Source organism: Abramis brama, assembly GCF_963993115.1.
Source record: "Abramis brama genome assembly, chromosome: 6".
Lineage (NCBI taxonomy): Eukaryota > Metazoa > Chordata > Actinopteri > Cypriniformes > Leuciscidae > Abramis > Abramis brama.
Window position 1 is genome coordinate 19,840,147 of NC_139968.1, and position 22,040 is coordinate 19,862,186.

Here is a 22,040-nt window from a genome sequence, read left to right on the forward strand (position 1 = left end):
TCAACTTCCTCTTCAGCCATTAACTAAAGATATGAAGGCTCTAAATTGAAGATTAAGGAATTGCAGAAGTCTGTACTGTTTTGGAAAGACTTAAAATACTCGGCCACCTTCAAAATAAGGCACCTATTCTCATTCCCAAGGCTGTAACCTAATGTTCTCCTCCAACATTAACAATAATAGTAAAGTAATATGCATTATTTTTTCAAGGAATTTAAGAATCATTGAAAAATGCACATTAATTTACTATTATTTTTAATGTTGAATGAGAATACTGGAGGATTACTTTGTCGCATTATTGCTAGTTCCTCCTTTTAGATAAAAAACTACATGTTGTTTTGATAACTCTGTTTTGCTCTATTTTTGTGATGTCACACCTATAACAACACCAACAACAACTTATTTGTCTAATAATTAGAAGAACATAACACATACACAATAGCTGTTGTCAGATGACCACAGAAGACTGGTGTCTGGTGACTGGTGGCTAGTGTGCAATTCATGTGTATTGTCAAGGACAGCGCGCCCCCTACTGGTTATCTTCATGGCTGTTCACATATCATTAATTTGACTTGTTATAGAAGGTACGTTATCTAATTTAAGTTTCTTTATCCTTTTACACTCGTAAAAAAAAAAAAAAAAAAAAAATCTAATAAAAATTTTGGCTACCAATAACGTGCAGTTGTAAATAACGCTAAGTAGGATTTTTGTTGTTGTTGTTTTATTTTGTTAACTGCTCTGAGTTTATTGAACGTGATCCTGATAATGGTATATTGCAATTACGCAAGTTGTCTGTGTTGTTTATATTAATTGCACCTCAGTGTTAATAAGACAGCTGCGATGCTTTTTAATGCTAGTTATTTTAATGCTAACATTTTTTACTGTTCTCTGTCAACTTACACGATTCCTCGGTTATTAGTTCTAATTTTTAAGTACTTAAAGCACCATTTCCTCATATCGTCACAGACACAGTAGTAGATAATGTTAGCGAACATCTAGGCATCGTTTCAAAAAGGCCTGTTATCAAGAAATAACAAGTTGAAACCCATTAGTTCCTTTAAAGGGACAGTTCACCCAAAAAATAAAATTTTGTCATTACTTACTCACCCACAAGTTCTTCCAAACATGTATGAGTTTCTGTCTTATGCTGAACACATAAGAAGAAATTTTGAAGAATGTCAGTTACCAAACAGTTGACAGTAGCCATTGACTTCCATAGTAGGAAAAAAAAATACTATGGTCAAAGGGCGCCAAATAATGACAAAATTTTCATTTTTGGGTAAACTATCCCTTTAAGAATTTATGTGTTTTAGGCAGTTATATCCTATTGAAGTTCCTTGATTACACTGTAGGATAGAAGCACATTAAAAATTATGCTTAGATGCGTACAAAGCTTTCAGCCAATGTGTTGATCTGAGTAACCCCAAATGGTACCTCAATAATTAAGTTTCAAAGTGTTCAATATATTAAAAATGTTGAAGTCAGTTCCATTATAAAAAAAAATACTTTCACACCACAGGCAAAGAAAATAAGATGAGATACACCAAAAGTACTTTAAATAAAATAGTCTATTGTACTGTTGAGCTGAACTGGTCTATTTACACCTTTAAATTTGTCTTTATTCTACTTCACACACTTGAGTACATGTACATCCACACACCAGAAGTGTGAACATGCGGTTTGACAAGGCTAAGTTCAATCAGATATCAGACAAATTTACCCCAGCTTGAAACCATCTTTATTGTGACCAATGACCATGTTTAATTTTTAATCATGATCACTTTAATAATTTAATTTATACCCCATATTTATAATTAGAGAATAAATTTAAGAAACCTAACTACAAGATGACTAGCATAACTGTTCTCATTACACATTCCATGTACAAATTAATATGAAGCAGCAAAAATGAAACCATTTTTAGTTTTGCTGTTACTGTCTGTATGTTGTGGCAACCATGTCATTTATTTCTCATTCTTTTGTTTTTCCCTTACGTGAAACATCACTAATGCATAACAGCTTCAGTGAAAGGTTGTTTTCGATGTCGTAATTAGCTGGAAGCCGTATTTCACGCAAGCAACACTCTTAAAAATAAAGGTTCTTTGTGGTCATCGAGGAAGAACATTCCATCCCACAAATGTTTCTTTATATTGAACAAAGGTACTTTAGATTATTAAAATGTTCTGAACACTAAGAAAAACATGGTTATTTTAAGAACTGATAACTGAGTGGTACTTTGGGGAACCAAAAGTGGTCCACCAAACTTCACACCAGAGTGAAGGTGAATTCTAATAATAATTTCTATCAAACAATCAATGATGTGGCTGTGTGTAGATTCCCAAACATGAATCAGATTTATATGCAATAAGCAAATAAGCGAGATGAGGGTAAGAGGATTAATTACTTTTAATTGCAATCCACATATTTGCAGAATAAACATTTCAAGTTATGTTTTATCTATTGTTTGCCAGGCCGTATGGAGGAGTTGGCTTGCGCATCACTACATTAAGCACAGCTAATGCCTTAAAGGGATAGTTCACCCATGTCGTTCTCAACCTGTATGCCTTTCTTTCTTCTGCGGGACACAAAATAAAATATTTTGAAGGACTTTTTCTATACAATGAAAGTCAATGGGGTCCAAAAAAAACCTCATTAGAACACTGAGACCATTTTCTAAATATTTCTGTCCTACAGATGAAAGAGAGCCATACAGGTTTGGAATGACACGAGGGTGAGTAAATATTGACAGAATGTTAATTTTTGGGTGAACGATCCCGTTAAGCAGTTTATTATCACAATAAAAATACTGTTCAGGAAGCGTTATTGCTGATTAAGAGTTCTCCGGGCAAAATATTCTTCTGAGCTGTCCTGAGATCTCAGCGGACAGCATGCTGTACCTGCTGTTGAAGTTCCAGAGGGACCTTCCTCCATTACGAGTTCCGTCTGGGTCTCGTAGCGACAGAGGGAAGGACAACGGCCAGTTGGGATGAAGGGGAGATGGGCGCAAAGAGGATGAGCCCCAAGGTAACATCTGGTTGTTGTGCTGGGTGATGGAGTGGCTCAACCCAGGCAGCAACTGAGGAGGGGGCGGTGAGGGTGAGGGTGCAGGTGCTCTCTTAGCTGGAAACAGTTGTGGGTGGCTTGGTGGGTCGTTGCTTGAAGAGACCTGTGGGTGAGATGCTGGGTCCGACTCAACTGGGTCAGCATTGTTGTCTAAGTAGCTAACCTGTGATGGTAGGTGGGCACTTTTAGGAGGCACCCTCAAAGGCGAGATGAATTGAGATGAGCTATTCTCTGGCCAAGAGTGGTAGAGTTCTGGACCGTCTGCTGAAAGTGCAGCAGTGCTGCTAGCCAAACCCCACAGGGACGGCTTGAGATGGGACGCAACAGGATAGTGGAATGGGATCATGGGATGATTGACGTCTAGACCTCGCCCAATTCCCATGTGATACTGCAGACTCAGCACCTCGGCCCTGAGTTGGGCGTTCTCCTCGCTCAGCGCCAGAAGCTGTCCCTCCAGCATGAAGTCGTTGAGTCGTCTCTTTTCACGGGAACGTTTGGCAGCCTCGTTATTCTTCTGCCTCTTGACCCAATATGATGCATCTTTTTTCTCAGCAGGGGTCATCTCGCGTTTACGTCGTCTACTCGGTACAAGTGGGTTGCGATATGACGGGAGGTGGAACAGTCGTCGTGCCAGTACGGATGAGCCGGTGAGTGGCAGAAGCCTGCTTAAACTTCCAGGTTCATCTTCGCTTGTCGAGCTCTCGCCCGTGGAGGAGGGAAGACAAGCGTCTGCCGGATGCTCGGGACTTCTTATGCTACTCATTGTTCTGGAAAGACAAAAAGTTTGATGATCAATAGGACCCAGTTTCAAACCAATACTTTGGTAAAACTTATCAGTTTTTTGTTTGTTTAGATTGGTTTTTGAATAAGAACGATGCAAAAGCTCACACTTTTTCCACTTCCGTGTAAGAATACGCCTTCATTATACAAAGCAACTTAAATTCATTATCACTTATTAGTCTACACACTGCAGTTTCCTGTCAGAAAAAGGGTAAATATAGACATGAGAAGTGCGTTAGCCTACCAAGGAAACATACTGGGCAATTGATGATTTTAAATGTGCAAAATAATTATATGTATGTAGTTTGTGAGAAATGCGTCATACTGAATTAATGACGATGATTTATTGGATCTGATGCATGCAACCTTGATAAGATCAATTTTGGTGAGGTTGGCCATAGATAAAGATCTTAATTTTTCTCTTTGCTAAAAACAAGATTCTTTGTAGGTTATTTGAAACCACTGCATATCTGCAGAATTGACAACATCAAATGGCGGTTGTTCATTTTATACTTGGTGAATATGAAAACTGCCTCGCTTCTTGCAACAATCTAGAATTAAATTACTGCATGATTGACATTTCATTTATTTAAAGAATTCAGTATTTTTAAGTCTGCATACAGAAATACTAAGTGTAAACACGAGTCTCCAAAATCTTAACTAAAAAAAAAAGATCCATGGCGAAAGAAAATCACTTTACCTTACCTTACGCTGCTGCCACAGGAATGATGCTAGCAAGTGTAAATGAATTAAAGGACATCAGCTTAAAAGTAAAACTCTTTGGCTGGAAACATACGAAGACTCAGCAACCAACAGACAAGGTGGCACAAGTAATATGCACATACATGCCTATTGTATGAAAGTAGTAGGTGAGGACCACATCTTCCTTCCTCAGGAGGCGGAGACTTGCAAACAAGTATCTCAAACCAGTGGTTTGAGTTATGACTCACTCTTTTGTTTGTTCTACTTTTTAAAGAATGAATTAAAGAAATGAATGCAGGCGCACTCATCATCTTGATATTTTGTTTACAATTTACATTTCTCTGTTTACGTTTTGCATTTCTCCCAGTTATTATTCATTAAGTTTAGTTCTCTCTGTTTAGATCTTAAAAAAAAAAAAAAAGTTTATTGAATTATATATCTCATGCACCATTATCTAATCATAACAGATTTAATTTTTTTTTTTTTAATATTATTTATTCATTTCGTTTACATTTTATTTAAATGTATTTTTAATGTCATAGATGCTCTATAAGAGTCCTACACTTCAACCAAAGATGGCACATTAATTAGACTATATTGCTGTATCCTGTCAGTCTGGATGAAGACCAATATTCATTTTGAGGCCTAACTTCACAATTCAAATAGCATATAGGCATATGTGCATTGTTACGTGTTATTTATCAGCTCGATATGCAAGTGTTCATCATAGCAAACCAAATTCTTCAGAAAGGGTTATAATGTCAGGCGACCGATTATAAGAAGCTGAAGCTCAGTAAAGACTGAAACTCCTGATAGTAAGATCATGTACAAATGTTTCTTGTGGTTAAAAAGAAAAAATTACTGAGAATGACTTGCATGAAAAAAAATAGAGGTTTTTGCTGAGTTTACGGTTGTCGTCTGGGACTGTCCTTCCAAATTTCCGCAGAAAATGTTTATGTGCTCTAGATTATGACTAAATCTGTGTCGGTGTGAAACATAATGCAGGTTTGAAGCTTTTGCCGCAGGGTTACAGCAACTTACTTAAGATCGACTTGCCGCAGCTCCACTGCAAACCACTGTTACAGCTGCAAAAAATTCTTAAATATTAAATGCATAATGCAAGGGGAGAAAAATGCAATCATCTGTTGAATGCAATATTGATGGATATTTTGCCTTTACTTAACTTATGAGAGTTATGCATCACTTGTGGTTACAAGACTCTGGTTTGAAGAATTAGCCACACTCGCCATTTCAGTCTTCAAGATAAAAACGGGGCATACACAATTCAATACAGCACAAGATGTTCAACAGGTGTTGGATCATATCTAGTGCTTGGGGTCGCAGTGGTCGCGAATGGCGTTGGTGGAGTGACATACCTGTGTTGTTTACCGGTGACTCATTGAACAGCTATTGGATCTCTGTCTGTGATTTTTTTCTTCTTCTTGTTATACCTGGTGACTCATAACGCCACCTCAAAGCTCCACAGAACTCAAATGCTTTAACGTGGGACATAACCCTTAGTTCAGATGTACTGTTTTGTTAACCGCACGCAGCCCCCTCATGCGGTACGCATATTCACATGCGCGCACACGTTCCAGCTTAACCAGGTAATCGATAGCTTTATGGAAAATGTTGGCAACATAAAGTAGCACATTCTCATGTTTGCTGCAATGAGGATGAACGCTTGCTGCAGCCGACACGAGATGAACTTTGTTCTATCAGGCCTCACTCACCTTTTGCATATACAGTTCAGCTGCATTGCTTGTCTGTACAGTAGGCCTAACTTCAGTCACCCCGTGTTTCTTTCTCAAATGAATTCAAACCACTTCCTGTCTCTGAGTCGTCAGTGTTTTCTCCTCACAACGACCTCATTTTAACAAGCCCCTCTCCCGTTTCGACTCGTTCGTCGGAACAGAAACCAAAGCAGCGACTGCAGAGCTGAGACTGGGGTATACCCCACAAACCTCTTTCATAGCCACCTACTCACTTCCCAGAAAACAAATCATCTTGCTGATATTTTGCATTAGATTTTTGGCCCTTTTGGAGTGTTGATGTCTTGACGTTTTCTGTGCGCTTTTTGTTCTTTAGCGTAAATAGTCCAAACTTCAATAGGCAAATCATTGTTTAGGGTGGCTAGAAAGGCCCAGGAAATGGTTATGCTGAGACTTTAACTTCTGTAAGTAAAATCTGAGGCATTTCGCAAGAAAGGCATCCATTATGATAAAACTCTTTTCTTAAGTGTTTTAAGTCATGGATTCTATGCAAAGTAATGATGTCTGAAATTTGGAAAAGAGCTGATACAGACTTGTATAAAGCCTGGCATAGGCCTATATACCCTACGTTCAAAAGTTTGGGGTCAGTAACATTTTTCAAGTCACATTAAAGACATTTATAATGTTACAAAAGATTTTGTTTTCAAAAAATGCAGTTCTTTTGAACTTTTATTCATCAAAGAATCCTTAAAGAAATGTATCGCGGTTTCTCCAAAATATGTAGCCCAGCTGTTTTTAACATTGATAATGATAAGAAATGTTTCTTGAGTGTCAAATCAAGTGACGCTGAAGACTGGAGTAATTCAGTTTTGCCATCACAGGAATAAATAAAAATATTTAAACAGTTATTTTAAATTGCAATAATATTTTACAGTATTACTGTTTTTACCGTATTTGTACCAAATAAATGCAGCCATGGCAAGATTGATTATAAAAACACTTTTGTACCAACCCCAATTTTTTTTGAAAGATTCCTTTTGACCTTTGACCTCTAGGAGTGATTGAGACCCCTAAAACTCTTCTCTAAGCATCTATCAAACAAAATGCTTAAAAGTTGCATATAGGCCACATGAATGTGATACATAATGTCTGGATGCTAGTAAATTGATCAAAAATATAACATCACACAAATGAAAGTCTGGAAATTATAGTAACAAACAAATGTGTGCATGCATATTTTATATAAAATAAGATATATATCAGTCAAAATGTCTTATATTTGAACTTTTTTTGAAGTCGCCAGCCTTTCTGTAGATTTCACCTCTGCACATTGCATTGCAGTTCTATAAAGAAATAGATATAGCCTACATGTGTCTACAAAACTAGTTTCAAGAACATCACAAAAAACTAATAAGATATTTTGAAGATTTTTCAGTTTCTAACCATTAATGTTGAGAATTAATACATACCTGAGCTTTAAACTACTGTACCCACATATAAATATAACACACAACTAGTAGGCCTACAATACCATTTTCTTCATTGATTTCCCACAAGGCCATATATGTCATGTATTTCAAATATAAATAAATTCACTTTGTTCTGATTGATATTGAGATCATATTCACCGCTTGATAATGGGCATTGACAGACCCTTTAGTAGGCCTCCATCAGCACCTGTGGAACCGCAAGCGGTGAGGCTTTGAGCAAGATATGAGCGCTTGCTGCGGTTTGACAGGCATGGGCCAACAGTTTAACTGTAATGGAGCATTGCCAATAGCAACCTGGTCAACTGGTCACAACGGCTCTGCAGGTCTGGCTCTCCTCTCATCTTCGCAAACCACTCTGCATCTGAGAGGGGCCACATGTAAAAATAGATTAGCTTGATAGGACTTGAGACATGTTATCTCACGCACACACACGTACATGCTGTCAAACCTCCTACACGTCTGCAGCACTGCCCACCGAGCTTTGACAGCACGCATACAGGGGCCACTGTGATGGAAATCCTTTGATTTGAGATGAGATGGGTCATGATAAGAAATGTGGAACATGATCATCTTAATTTGGGCCCTTTATATGGTCTTACAGCAGGTGAATGGATGCTAATTTAGCTGCAGTGTCTCTGGCGGCCACTAGATGGAGCGCTAGGTGAACAGTATGAGTCGGCCTGAAACAGAGCGCTATTATTGCCGTTAACCATGCAAGTTTCGAGTATTTATCAGTAAATAATTAAACATTAGATAGCACAAATGTCCTCACTGCAGTTATCTGAGAAATATGTATTCCTTTGCACCATATAAATGCTAACCGCACCAGTCTTCTTCACACCCAATGCTGTTCTCAGACACTTTTAGTGCTTGTAAACTTCCTGGCTTAGGTTAGATTGTTGTGGCATATCACTAATGTGTAAAGTTATCTGTTTCCATGAAACAAAAAGGAGAAGTGAAAATGTTAGATGACAACAATGACAACAAGATTAAGGCATAATAAAACACTGATCTGCTATCTGCTTAACTTTTCAGTCTTCTTTATGAAAATACAAACTATCAGACTGTAGGAAATACCTGAGGACAATATTTTGAATATACATACAGCCAAGGGCGTAGATTTGGTTTGAACATTGGGGGGGTTGAAGTTTGGGTCTGCATATTTTTCATGTGATCATGGTATAAATATTGGGGGGGTTGTAATGCATAGATTTAAATATTGGGGGGGTTATCTCCCCCCCAACCCCCCCACAAACTATGCCCCTGCATACAGCATATACCGTTAAAAAAAAAAAGCATATAATGGATATATTTACTCTTTTGTAAATATACAAAATTTAATTTAATCTGACTTGAGAAGTAATATCTACAACACAAAAGACCAATCTAACAACAATTGCTTTCTGTATATGTGCAAACTTAATAGTGCATTTCTGCCCCCTACTGAGATGTATTATGCACCAGAGATATTGCTACATTATTACATAAATTATGTACATCACTCAATGGACTCCTTGGTGATTATATTTATAGATTGAACACGTTAAACACATAGGACTAGATGATTATTGTCCCTTTTAAACGTAGTCTTAATTTTGTTTTGTATGCTGAAATGCGCCAACCACTAGTAGATGCCAGGGGTCATCAGTTGTGTACCTTCGCGTCATCAGGTGTTTCGGCCTTTTAAACGCAATAGACCCTTTGCAAAGGCAGGCCCAGGCTGATCAGGCCCGAGTGTGTGTCCCCATCATCTTGGGTATTTACCAAAGCCACTGACTGCAACATTCTGCAGTAGTTGCTGTCTCTTTGATGGTCTGGTGCAGGGCTTGGCTGTGGATTCCCAGCTCTTTAATATGGTTTTTGTGGGATTTGGGGGATTTTTAATGGTCTGCTATAAGCAAAAAACAATGAGATTCTTCATTATCAACTACCGGTCCAAAACATGAATCATATATCTGGAAAATGAAACTTGCATGTCGTTAAACCATCTCTTTAAACCTTTTTGATGTCAGTTGGGAGGTGAAGGTCAACAGCCGTTTTCATGAGTCGTTGCTGCAAATCTTTCCCATGTTTCCACCGGAGCCGTTATTTCTGCGGTTAGTAACCGTTTATATATATATATCAATCACATGACTTGGGAAAGTAGTCATAGAAGCACTGAATAATATTTATCGAATAATATTAATTTCTTAGCACATTCTCAATGGGCTGTTGCCAGAGCAACGAGGTGCAGAGTTATAAATATAGACCTACACCCCCTGACCTGACCTTTGTTTGTTCTCCATAACTTGTTAATTGTTCCACTGAGCGGCAAATCGCTACCTTCTTCCTTCTTGTTGTGGTCATGCAGGTTTGTGGGTTTCCCTCGCTGTGATAGAAAGCTTTACACATCTAATGCTCAAACATGTCTAAATGAGAAATATGAGGGTATGTTTCCTATAAATGTTGTTTTCGTAACGGTCGTTTAGATTCTCGAACGACGTCCACGCTCCACGAAAGGGCGGGCGCGGCCCTCGTTTGTAACTTTGAATGTGTCGGTGTCATTCGCTTCCAGTTATTTTACCTGTACAAAAACAGTCCGTTATATTGTTAGTATACTGTTATTACATTTTTCTATTAAGTACAATGAACTTTCAGTAATATTTGAGTAAAATTTACTTGTTTCATTTAGTTAGGTTGCTTGTCAATGCATGCACATACCTAAGAGAAAAAAAAACAACTAAATACCTTGTTTAAAGGAACACCCCAAAACCTGGGAACATATATAAAATTATTAAAACAATAATTTATTAAATTAAAATATGCTTAGGCTTACACTAGGCATTGATTATAAATTCAATGGAAATTTTAAGTCAGTACTTTCTATCCACACAACCGCCGTGGCACGGCATGCTAACACACAAATGACAAATTAAAACCAAGTTTGTCCTTATGAATCATCTGTGTATTGCCTAGTGGTTAAGAGTACGGTTGCTTAGGGGTGTAAAATATGCTGGTTTGTGCATCTTCATTCACTGTGTTCCTTTATATGCTTTGGTTTATCACAATTGTGCCACCCATGGATTCAGTTTGAGTGTGGGTGCAGAGATCTGGCTGCAATACAGCGAGTGGAATTAGAGGCATTTCGTCACAATCCAGCCAACACTGTTTTCACTTATTATAAAAGATGCAATATGCAATATTGTACTCTCTGAACCACACAGTCTTTGCTATATGTAGAAACATTGATGGGTAAGAGCATCTCCCTCTGGCCAAACACCAGAACTGATCGACTGACTGATCCTTCACACAGAATTGAATAAAAGTAATCTTAAAATAACGCTGCAGAAAACAGGTATTTTTTCAGTAAAATATCTAAACAGCCGTAAAAGATACATTTAAATGAGAAGGAAAATTTCAACTTTTTTTTTTTTTTTTTTTGGTAAAACATTATTTTTTTTTTTTTAATGCTAGAGGCATAATTATTTATAAAATACATACACGCGTAAAGTGTCATGTACCCAAAAGTAAACTTTTAATGCAAGTAATTAATATAAATAAAATAAATTTGAGTTGCACTTTATTTCGATAGTCCACTTAAGACAATTTACTAACGATAATTAACTTTTCAACTACATGTGTACTAGTCGACTGTTTGGTTAGGTTTTGGGTTAGTAGAATAAGTTGACATACTTGCAAAGTCATAGTCAGTAGAATGTCTAAAGTAGACTGTTGAAAATAAAGTGTTAGCTAAATTTATCTTATTTCATGGATGTTTAGATATTTTAATGGGAAACAAGACAAAAAATACCAAGAAAATATTTTGCAGTTTAAAAAAAGAAGCCTTTTTATATTTACTTGAAATTATCATTTTAGTCATTACAGGAATTTTATTTTTTTAATTATATCAGTCTGTGGAGAAATTATTGTCTAATTGTCTTATGATGATAATTGTCTAAATGTCTCAACAACGTTGTTATTCATCCGATTGCAGAGACACCAAGTTCCGTCAGGCTCATACTGAGCTGAATGGAGATCAAACTGAGAAACATGGGTAAGTAAAGACTAAAATTCTAAAATTTCTAAATTCAAATTTCCACAATGCAGATCTCAGCTTCCTCCGCAGGCTGCTGCTGGTGCACGGGCACTGGTCCTACTATCGCATCTGCATCCTTCTGCGTTATTTCCTCTACAAAACCACGGCTTTTGCTCTAGTTCACGTCTCGTAAAGTTTCTACAATGGCTTCAGCGCTCAGGTATAGAGCAACTAGGTCACTTAATCCACTTTACACCCACCAACCCCAACCGCACTGTGAAAATATCTGCTATTACAGTCAAACTGAGATCTGTTTGAGATGTAGGCTACTGTAACATGTTTAAAGAAAGTCAGATCCATTAACAGTAAGTAAAAGAAGTTAAGAATCAGCAAAATGTGACAACACGGTCAGGATAAGTTGTATGCAAAAATGTCTGTCTTAAGAAAATGTGTCTAATTGTAAGGTTTGTGGATATAAAGATGATTTCATTTGGCGTGTTGTAGAGATCCAATGACATGATGTCAACTATTACTTATACTATTACTATTATTATGATAATTTGATAATTTGTATATATATATAATTTAAAATTATAATTTATTTTAAAAGTTTTATACACAACGCAATATATACTCTTCTATAATAAGCATGTTTTTAATTTCTGTATTAAAATGTATTTATTTATTTATTTTGGGTTATTTGGTTATTTTTCTAACTGTCCTGATATCATAATTCATTAAAAAAAAAATCTTGAAAAGAAAAACATAAGTAGTTAGTTAATTCAATGTGTAATGTAAATATCTATAAATCTGCTTTTAACTTGATGTGAACACCATTTTATTTAATTAAATTGAAACTTTTCTTCTTGAAACCAACATCAATACAAAGAGTACATATCTAAGAACTTAGCACATGTGATTACGCTCTTACGTTCGCACATAAAACCATCTGATACATTTTTGGTCCATTTGTTTTTTCCCCTCTACTCTACAGTCATGTGAGAAAAAAAGTACACCCTTTTGAATTCTGTGGTTACGTATTGGAATATAATAAAATAAAAAAGATCTGGTTCTTGGCAGGTCTAAAAATTAGTTAAATACAACCTCAGATGAACAACAACACATGACATATTACACCATGTCATACACTGTAAAAAATGATCGTAATTTTAACAGTAAAAGACTGTAAAAATGCTACAGTGAAAAACTGTTAATTGGTTAACAGAAAGTTTCCGTACTATATACGGTAAATAACTGTGATAGATCTAATGGTACATTTAATGTAATTTTACTGTAAAATACCGTTAAATTTAAAGTTTTTGAAAGTGAAAAAGAACAACTCATTGTATAATTTACAGTGAAAAAACGTAAATTGACATTCCCACAATTCCCTGTGTGACACTTCACATTTGATGTATTTTTGTTGAAATAACTATGTTTCTTCATAGTTTTCTTCGTTTTTTTTTTCTAATCAGTTATGTACATTAGGGTTTTATGTTACATTTAATGTTGTTAAATTAATGTTTATTGCATTTTTAAAATTTCATGTGTGTTACCGTGATGGTGTTTAATGTTTGTGTGAATGACACTGTGCAGCTTATATTGGTATTAACTTTCTTGTGGAAGAGCTGCTTGTGATGAGCATTGATTGATCATGTGACTCTCATCACTGCTGTGATTGGTGGTTATCAGTGTATTTCAATGGTATAAAACAGATATTAATACTTCAGTAGGACGGTAAATTCACATTATATCAGATAATAAAATACGGTTTATTACTGTAAATTTTAAGTTAAGTCTGTAAAACCAATAACATTGCTACCGTATTTTTGACGGTAAAGTTCTGGCAACCACAGCTGCCGTTTTTTTACCGTAAAAATCACGGTTAAATTTTTTACAGTGTAGTTTATTTAACAAAAACTATGTCAAAAGGGAAAAGCCATGGGTGACAAACCTGTCATGGGCGGACAAAACTGGAAACAGTTGCAGGTTCTCAAAAGTGTTTATTAAGCTCAAAAAGGGTCAGACAAACAGTTCAGAACAACGGAGGGCGGCAACTCAGGCTCGTGCAGGGACTTGATGGTCTGTGGTGCGCTGGTGCTGTGACGGTGATGAATCCCGATCCCGGTGCTGGAGTGCGGTGAACCCAAAGACGAAGAACAAGAACGGCAGGAAGACAAGGCAGGCGAACACAGACACGGCAACTCCACGGGAAACACAGACACGGCAATCACAGGACCTCAACAAACAATCCGACACTGGAACAGAGAATGGTGTGAGTATATATAGGGAATGGAAATGAATCGCAGCTGTGAACAGTGATTGTGATGATGATGATGATCAGCTGGAGCGCTGACAGACACGTGAGCGGGACAACGCCCACTCACACATAAACAACAACGACACGAGGCAAGAAGGAAACAATGCATTCAACAACCGTGACAGTACCCCCTCCTCTAGGAACGCCTCACGGCGTTCCCAGACTCCCTTACCTGTCGATTGTAATCATCGATAAGAGAGTGATCCAGGATGTCACGAGCCGGAACCCAACTTCTCTCCTCCGGACCGTAACCTTCCCAGTCCACCAGGTACTGGAATCCGCGTCCCCTCCGCCTAGAGTCCATAATGCGACGGACCGAATAGGATGGTTCCCCATCTACGAGTCGCGGCGGTGGGGGAACCGGGGCAGGCGGATTAATGCGGGAAAAAAAAACGGGTTTAATTTTGGACACGTGGAATACCGGATGAATTCTCCTGTACACTGGAGGGAGGTTGAGGCGGACTGCCACCGGACTAACAATTTTGGTGACAGAAAACGGGCCAATGAATTTAGGAGCCAGTTTATTGGATACGGAGCGGAGCGGAATGTTCTTAGTAGAAAGCCACACTTTGGAACCGACGACGTATACGGGAGGCCTAGACCGGTGGCGATCGGCTTTGGCCTTGGTGCGCGCCCGCACACGGAGGAGAGTCTCACGGGCTCTTGTCCATGTGCGGTGACACCTCTGGACAAAGGCGTGAGCGGAGGGGACCGCGACTTCGGATTCCAGACTGGGAAAGACCGGTGGCTGGTATCCTATACTACACTCAAAAGGAGATAGGCCCGTAGCTGACACTGGCAACGAATTGTGGGCGTACTCCACCATAGGCAGTTGCTGACTCCAGGAGGAAGGATTCCTGGCAGCCGTACATCGCAAGGTTCTCTCCAGGTCTTGGTTGGCTCTCTCAGTTTGACCATTGCTCTGAGGGTGAAACCCGGAAGACAGACTGACCGTCGCCCCCAGTAACTTACAAAACTCTCGCCAAAATTTGGACACAAATTGGGGACCCCTGTCGGAAACCACGTCTGTCGGGAGGCCATGTAACCGAAAGACGTGATTAACGACTGCAACCGCTGTCTCCTTGGCTGAGGGTAAGGGAACAAAGTGGGCTGCCTTCGAGAATCGGTCCACCACGGTTAAAACTACCGTGTTACCCTGGGAGGGTGGGAGGGCGGTAACAAAATCTAGAGCGATATGGGACCAGGGTCTCGAAGGCACCGACAGCGGTTGGAGTAACCCATCTGGGGGTCGATTAGACGACTTACCAATAGCACAAACTGAGCAAGCCAAAACAAAATCATGAACGTCGCGAGCCATAAGCGGCCACCAGAATCGTTGTTTGACCAAATAGAGGGTGCGACTAACTCCTGGATGACAGGCTAGACTAGAACAATGGCCCCACCGAATAACGTCTGGACGTAGTTCCTCCGGCACAAATAAGCAGTTCAGTGGGCACCGGATCGGAGGCGTTACCCCTTCTAGAGCCTTCTTGACTCTCGATTCGACCTCCCAAGTGAGCGTAGAGATAATTAGGGTCTCAGGAAAAATACGCTCGGGAGTAGGTGCGTGTTCGGATCGATCAAAAATACGCGACAAAGAATCGGGTTTGATGTTTTTGGAACCCGGACGATACGAGAGGGTAAAATCAAAACGGCCGAAAAAAAGTGCCCACCGCGCCTGCCTGGAGTTCAACCTTTTGGCGGATCTAATGTACTCCAGATTCTTATGATCCGTCCAGACGATAAAGGGTACCCCGGACCCCTCTAACCAATGACGCCATTCTTCCAAGGCTAACTTGACCGCCAACAACTCCCTGTTGCCAATGTCGTAATTTCGTTCAGCTGGTGATAAGCGATGGGATAAAAACGCGCATGGATGCATCTTGTTGTCTGAGGGTGAGCGTTGTGAAAGAACTGCGCCTACCCCCACCTCTGACGCGTCGACCTCCACCACAAACTGACGTGAGGAATCAGGGGCGATTAAGATGGGAGCCGAAACAAAGCGGCTCTTGAGGTTGGAAAAAGCAGTTTCGGCTGCTTCCGACCACCTGAACGCAGTTCTGGGGGAGGTCAAGGCAGTCAGAGGTGCGGCTAGTTGGCTAAAGTTGCGAATAAAACGCCGGTAGAAATTGGCGAACCCCAGAAACCTCTGTAGGGCCTTACGGGAATCTGGGTTTGGCCACTCTACCACAGCCTTAACTTTGTCAGGATCCATACGCATACCCTCAGCCGACACGATGTGTCCTAAGAAAGGAACCGACTGTGCATGAAAAGCGCATTTCTCCGCCTTGACAAAAAGCCCATTTTCTAGCAACCTTTGGAGTACTCGTCGGACGTGCTGCACGTGTTCCTGGAGAGACGAGGAAAAAATCAGAATGTCATCCAGGTAAACATAAATAAACTGATCGATCATGTCTCGCAGCACGTCATTGACGAGTGCTTGGAAGACTGCGGGACTGTTGGACAAACCGAAGGGCATGACCAAGTATTCAAAGTGCCCCCTAGGGGTGTTGAAAGCAGTCTTCCATTCATCCCCCTTCCTGATACGGACCAAATGATAAGCATTACGTAAGTCCAGCTTTGTGAAGATGGATGCTCCCTGCAACCTCTCGAAGGCTGAAGACATCAGCGGCAAAGGATAAGTATTATTTACCGTGATGTTGTTCAGCCCCCGGTAATCAATACAAGGTCGCAGCGATCCATCCTTCTTCCCCACAAAAAAGAACCTCGCCCCCGCTGGAGATGAGGAAGGTTGGATGAACCCGGATGCTAGAGAATCAGAAATATATTTCTCCATAGCCTCCCTCTCCGGAACCGAGAGTGAATAAATCTTGCCCTTAGGCGGAGACTTACCTGACAGTAAATCTATAGCACAGTCGTAGGGACGGTGCGGAGGGAGAGAAGCAGCCCTTGACTTACTGAACACTTCCCTCAGGTCACGGTACTCCGCGGGCACGTTTGATAAATCCACTGCTTCCTCCTGCAACACAGGAACAGAGACAACAGAACAGGCAGACACAAGACAAGAACTATGACATTCAGTGCTCCAGGCTGATATGGTTCTCTGTTTCCAGTCAATGCGGGGGTTGTGTTGATGGAGCCAGGGGTGACCCAAGACAATGGGGGTGTGATGGGAGTCCGTGATGTAGAATGATATTGTCTCTGCATGGTTCCCTGAGGTGATGAGTGTAATGTTCTCGGTGGCCTGGGAGATGGTTGGTAGTGACTGTCCATTGAGTGCATGTACGGTGATTCTCTGGGGAAGTGTTCTGAGTGGGACTTGAAACTGTAGTGCAAAGGTGCGATCCATGAAATTACCTTCGGCCCCGGAGTCCACCAGTGCGGTGCAGTGATGATCGTGGACAGACCATCTAAGTCTTCCCGGGAGGATGGTGGATGTAGATGAGGACTTTCAGCGGAGATCCCACCCGATAGTAGCCTCATGCTTACTATCGGGCTTGACCTTTTACCGGGCAGTTGTTAGCAAAGTGTCCCGCTCCCCCGCAGTACAGGCAAAGGCCAAGGGATCTCCGCCTCTCCCTTTCCTCCCGGGAAAGTCGAGCTCGACCCACCTGCATGGGCTCGGGATCGGAGGGACCGGCCGCGTCCATGCCGCTGGACCGCTGATGTTCCACCCCCCCACGAGGCAGGCTGGGTGGAGCGCGTGGTCCGACCCGGGCTAGTCGGGCGTCCACCCTCAGAGCCAGATCGATGAGTCCGTTCAGTGAGGGGGGTAGGTCCAGGGCGTAGATCTCCCTCTGGACGCGGTCGGCCAGCCCATGCAGGAACCTATCCCACTGTGCTTCCTCGTTCCAGCGACACTCGGCCGCCAGGGTCTTGAACTCAATGGCATAATCTGAAACAGATCGTTCTCGCTGGCGTAGATCAGACAAGACCCTGGCAGCCTCTCTCCCCGCGACCGCGCGGTCGAAAACTCTTTTCATCTCCGAGGAGAGCTCCTGGAACGAGGAACAGCATGGTTCTTGGTTCTCCCACACCGCCGTCCCCCATAGTGCCGCTCTCCCAGTCAGTAGAGTGAGTACGAATGCCACCTTCGTCTCCTCTCTCTCAAATGTCCGGGGCTGGAGTGCAAAATGCATGCCGCATCGAGTCAAAAACGGCCGGCAAAAGTTAGGCTCACCAGAGTATGGCTCAGGAGTCGGAAGGCGAGGTTCCGACTGGGAGGCGGGCATCGGTGGTGTGGGAGGGACGGGCGGTGCGGCTGGCGCAGCGGGAGGTTGCAGCTGTTGAAAACGCTGGGTCAGCTCGGACACCTGCGTGACGAGAGCCTGAATCGCGCGCGCCGCATCCCCTTGATGGCGGTCCTGAGCGTCCATCCTTTGAATACTTGCACGAACAAAGTCATCCATCGTTGCGGCGGCGCCACCTGCTGCTTCCATGGATTGGTCGGATTGTTCTGTCATGGGCGGACAAAACTGGAAACAGTTGCAGGTTCTCAAAAGTGTTTATTAAGCTCAAAAAGGGTCAGACAAACAGTTCAGAACAACGGAGGGCAGCGACTCAGGCTCGTGCAGGGACTTGATGGTCTGTGGTGCGCTGGTGCTGTGACGGTGATGAATCCCGATCCCGGTGCTGGAGTGCAGTGAACCCAAAGACGAAGAACAAGAACGGCAGGAAGACAAGGCAGGCGAACACAGACACGGCAACTCCACGGGAAACACAGACACGGCAATCACAGGACCTCAACAAACAATCCGACACTGGAACAGAGAATGGTGTGAGTATATATAGGGAATGGAAATGAATCGCAGCTGTGAACAGTGATTGTGATGATGATGATGATCAGCTGGAGCGCTGACAGACACGTGAGCGGGACAACGCCCACTCACACATAAACAACAACGACACGAGGCAAGAAGGAAACAATGCATTCAACAACCGTGACAAAACCAAGTACAGCCTTACTGCTACCATAGGAATGAAGAGGGTAAGTAGCAGTCACTGCTAATCAAATGTCTTTGATTAATTGATCATCAGCAAATTTGATCACCTCTATAAAGTTTTGGCAGTTTGCTGGTCTGGAGCCTTCAAGTGTGTGTTAACATAATGACAAGGAGGAAAGACATCAGCAATGATCTTCGAGAAGCAATTGTTGCTATCATCAATCTGGGAAGGGTTATACGGCCATTTCCAAACAATCTGAAGTCCATTAGTCTATCTACATTAAGGAAGATTATTCACAAGTGGAAAACATTCAAGACAGTTGCCAATCTTCCCAGGAGTGGACGTCCCAGCAAATTCACCCCAAGGTCAGACCGTGCAATGCTCAGAGTAATCGCAAAACACCCAAGAACTACACCTCGGACTCCACGTTAAATGTTAAAGTTCAAGGCAGTACAATTAGAAAAAGACTGAACAAGTATGGCTTGTTTGGAAGGGTTGCCAGGAGAAAGCTTCTTCTCTTTAAAAAGAATATGGCAGCATGGCTTAGGCACTGTTTATATCTGGTATTAAGATGCATTATGGTTAATCGTATCACAAGTGGACGACACTAAATACAGATACAAAACAAATATTTTGAGCTTGTCCACTTCTTTCAGAGTGGATTGCTTATATGGTGTTAGACGCTCATGAGATCAAATACATTCGACCAACCACAAAAGACTGCCGCCTATACTCTCCGCCTACTAATCGAATGTGTAAACATTATGGGATGTGCGCTAGGCAGACGGTGTCAGCTGCAGACCCAAGTTTAGTTTGAAGATGAAACACGTACCAAGCACAATGCTCTCTCACCATTCCAGAATTCTAACACAGCGTTTGATGTGGTCTTGTGGCTATCAGAGCAGAAATGAAAGCATCAGCTCTCTGTGTGTTTTTCCATCGCCTCGGGTCATGTTTATATGTAAATTGCACAAGCATAGACCGTCCATTTCATCCATTAGATTGAAAGATCTGATTAAAGCCCATACATTTACCCGCCCATAGACACTCCCCTAAAAGAAATAAGGACAGACGTGGTAGAAAGTGGACAAAAGAGACAGATTAAAGCGCATAAACGGGTATGTGTCTCCCTCGTCTACTTGTGATCCAATTGCAGCCACAGGACCCGGGCACCTTGCAGTCATTGGGTCGACCATGAACTCCTCTGCAGACCAAAGTATTCTAGAGTCAAATGTGAGGCCATCAGTCTGACAGCTAGATATTGGGTCATGCAACAGGACAATGATCACAAGCACACCAGTAAATCTATAACAGAATGGCTGAAAAAGAAAAGAAACAATGTGTTGCACTGGCCCAGTCAAAGTCCAGACCTCAACCCGACTAAAAGGCTGTGGTGGGACCTTTAAAGAACTGTGCATAAACAGATGCCCACAAACCTCTATGAACTAAAGCAACATTGTAAAGAAGAGTGGGCCCAAAATTCCTCCACAACAATGTGAGAGACTGAGTGAGAGTCATATAGAAAATTATTACTTAAACTTATTGCTGCTAAAAGTGGCTCTACACACAATTAAATCATAGGGTGTACTTAGTTTGTCACACATGGCTTCTCCATTTTGGCTTTATTTTCCTTAAAAAAATAATTACAAGATGTCATGTGTTATGTGTTGCTGTTCATCTGAGGTTGTATTTACCTAATTTTAAGACCATTTTATGTCCCAGGGAATTTCCACTGTTGAGGTAACTTGATTCACTAACCTATTTGATTGCATAGCCTACTTTGCTGAGCATGATTGATGGCCACAGTATTTACATTAGGTGACATGCAGCACCTATGCAAAAACTGATTCAAGAGTATCACCCCTGTGTGGAAATTTATGTCTGTGTTTTTTTTTCTTTTCTGTCTGTTCTAGGTTATCATACAAACTGGACCATTTTTGTATCACAGGACCATTTTTAGCATCATAGCAACCATCATTAATTTAGTGTTGTTCTTTCTGTCCATACTCTCTCATCTATTTGTTGCCTCACCAAACCTCTTTTCCTCAAAACCGTCACGGTTGTCATCCTCTTGATGAACATATTTCCCTACCTCTACTGGTTACTTTGGCAGGAGCATTTGTGAAAACATCAATAGTCAGTTTTCCTCCCACAAAGCTTTAGCATGTTTTTTTTGTTTTTTTTTAGGTATTAGTCTCATAATGTTTCTATTCTACCAAACTAAGTTTAGCACTTAGTTTGACTAATCAGACATGAGTGTTACTCATTATTCTTTAAGAGATTGAGCATTTTAAGTGGCAGACGACAAAACTAAAGCTAGTGCTTAGAATAAGCAGAACGATATCATTGGCTACTATGGACGCTAATATAGTTATCATTATACTTATCTTTATAGTAATCAGTCTTTGTATGAATGGGCCTTTATAGCTGGCCATTTAAAGAAGGAATCTCCACAGGGTACACAAAGAGAAATGAATGGTGGTTAAATGGCACGAAAGCCTTTTTTTTCCTATAATGTTATTATGTTATATTATATTAAGTATTGCACATGTGTCAATATCAGACTTACCAAACAACAGCAAAGCCACTTCAAATATATATTTAGGAGAACTCTGACCAGACAGATTAACACCTAGTTTATTCGTGGTTGGCTACTGACCATTTAAAAACAATTATTTTAAGTCGAACATGATGCATTGTGGAATATAGTATTCCTTACAGTGTTTGTTCTATACTGCATATTTAGGCAAATGTAGTCCATTCATGCAGAACATTTACATACTGTGTACAGTATACTGCATGGCAATATAAAATGAAATTTGCTATTCTGAACACATATCCTCATGCGTTTTCCATGAATTATAGTACATCCCCCTCTGATTCAATAAAATCACAACCTTTATGCTGTTTTGACAACAAATGACTCAACCATGGTACAATGTTTTGATGAAAAATGCAGTTTTATTTAGTCATATATTTAATGACTATATAGAACATAAATGTCTGTTGTTTTAATGTCATATTTTATGCATGTATTCATAGATTTAGCTAGCCTA

General features: G+C 40.7%; 1 protein-coding gene across 1 annotated transcript; it reads right to left on the bottom strand.

The window, feature by feature from the left end:
* Positions 1–2,386: 2,386 nt before the first annotated feature.
* On the bottom strand, positions 2,387–4,698 carry LOC311084324 (uncharacterized protein). Its single transcript, XM_084116279.1, has 2 exons — positions 4,546–4,698; positions 2,387–3,827 (listed from the first exon to the last, which is right to left on the bottom strand). The coding sequence occupies exon 2, from the start codon at positions 3,821–3,823 to the stop codon at positions 2,828–2,830; it is 996 nt and encodes a 331-aa protein (XP_083972405.1). The 5' UTR covers positions 3,824–3,827; positions 4,546–4,698; the 3' UTR covers positions 2,387–2,827.
* Between the last annotated feature and the right edge of the window lie 17,342 nt (positions 4,699–22,040).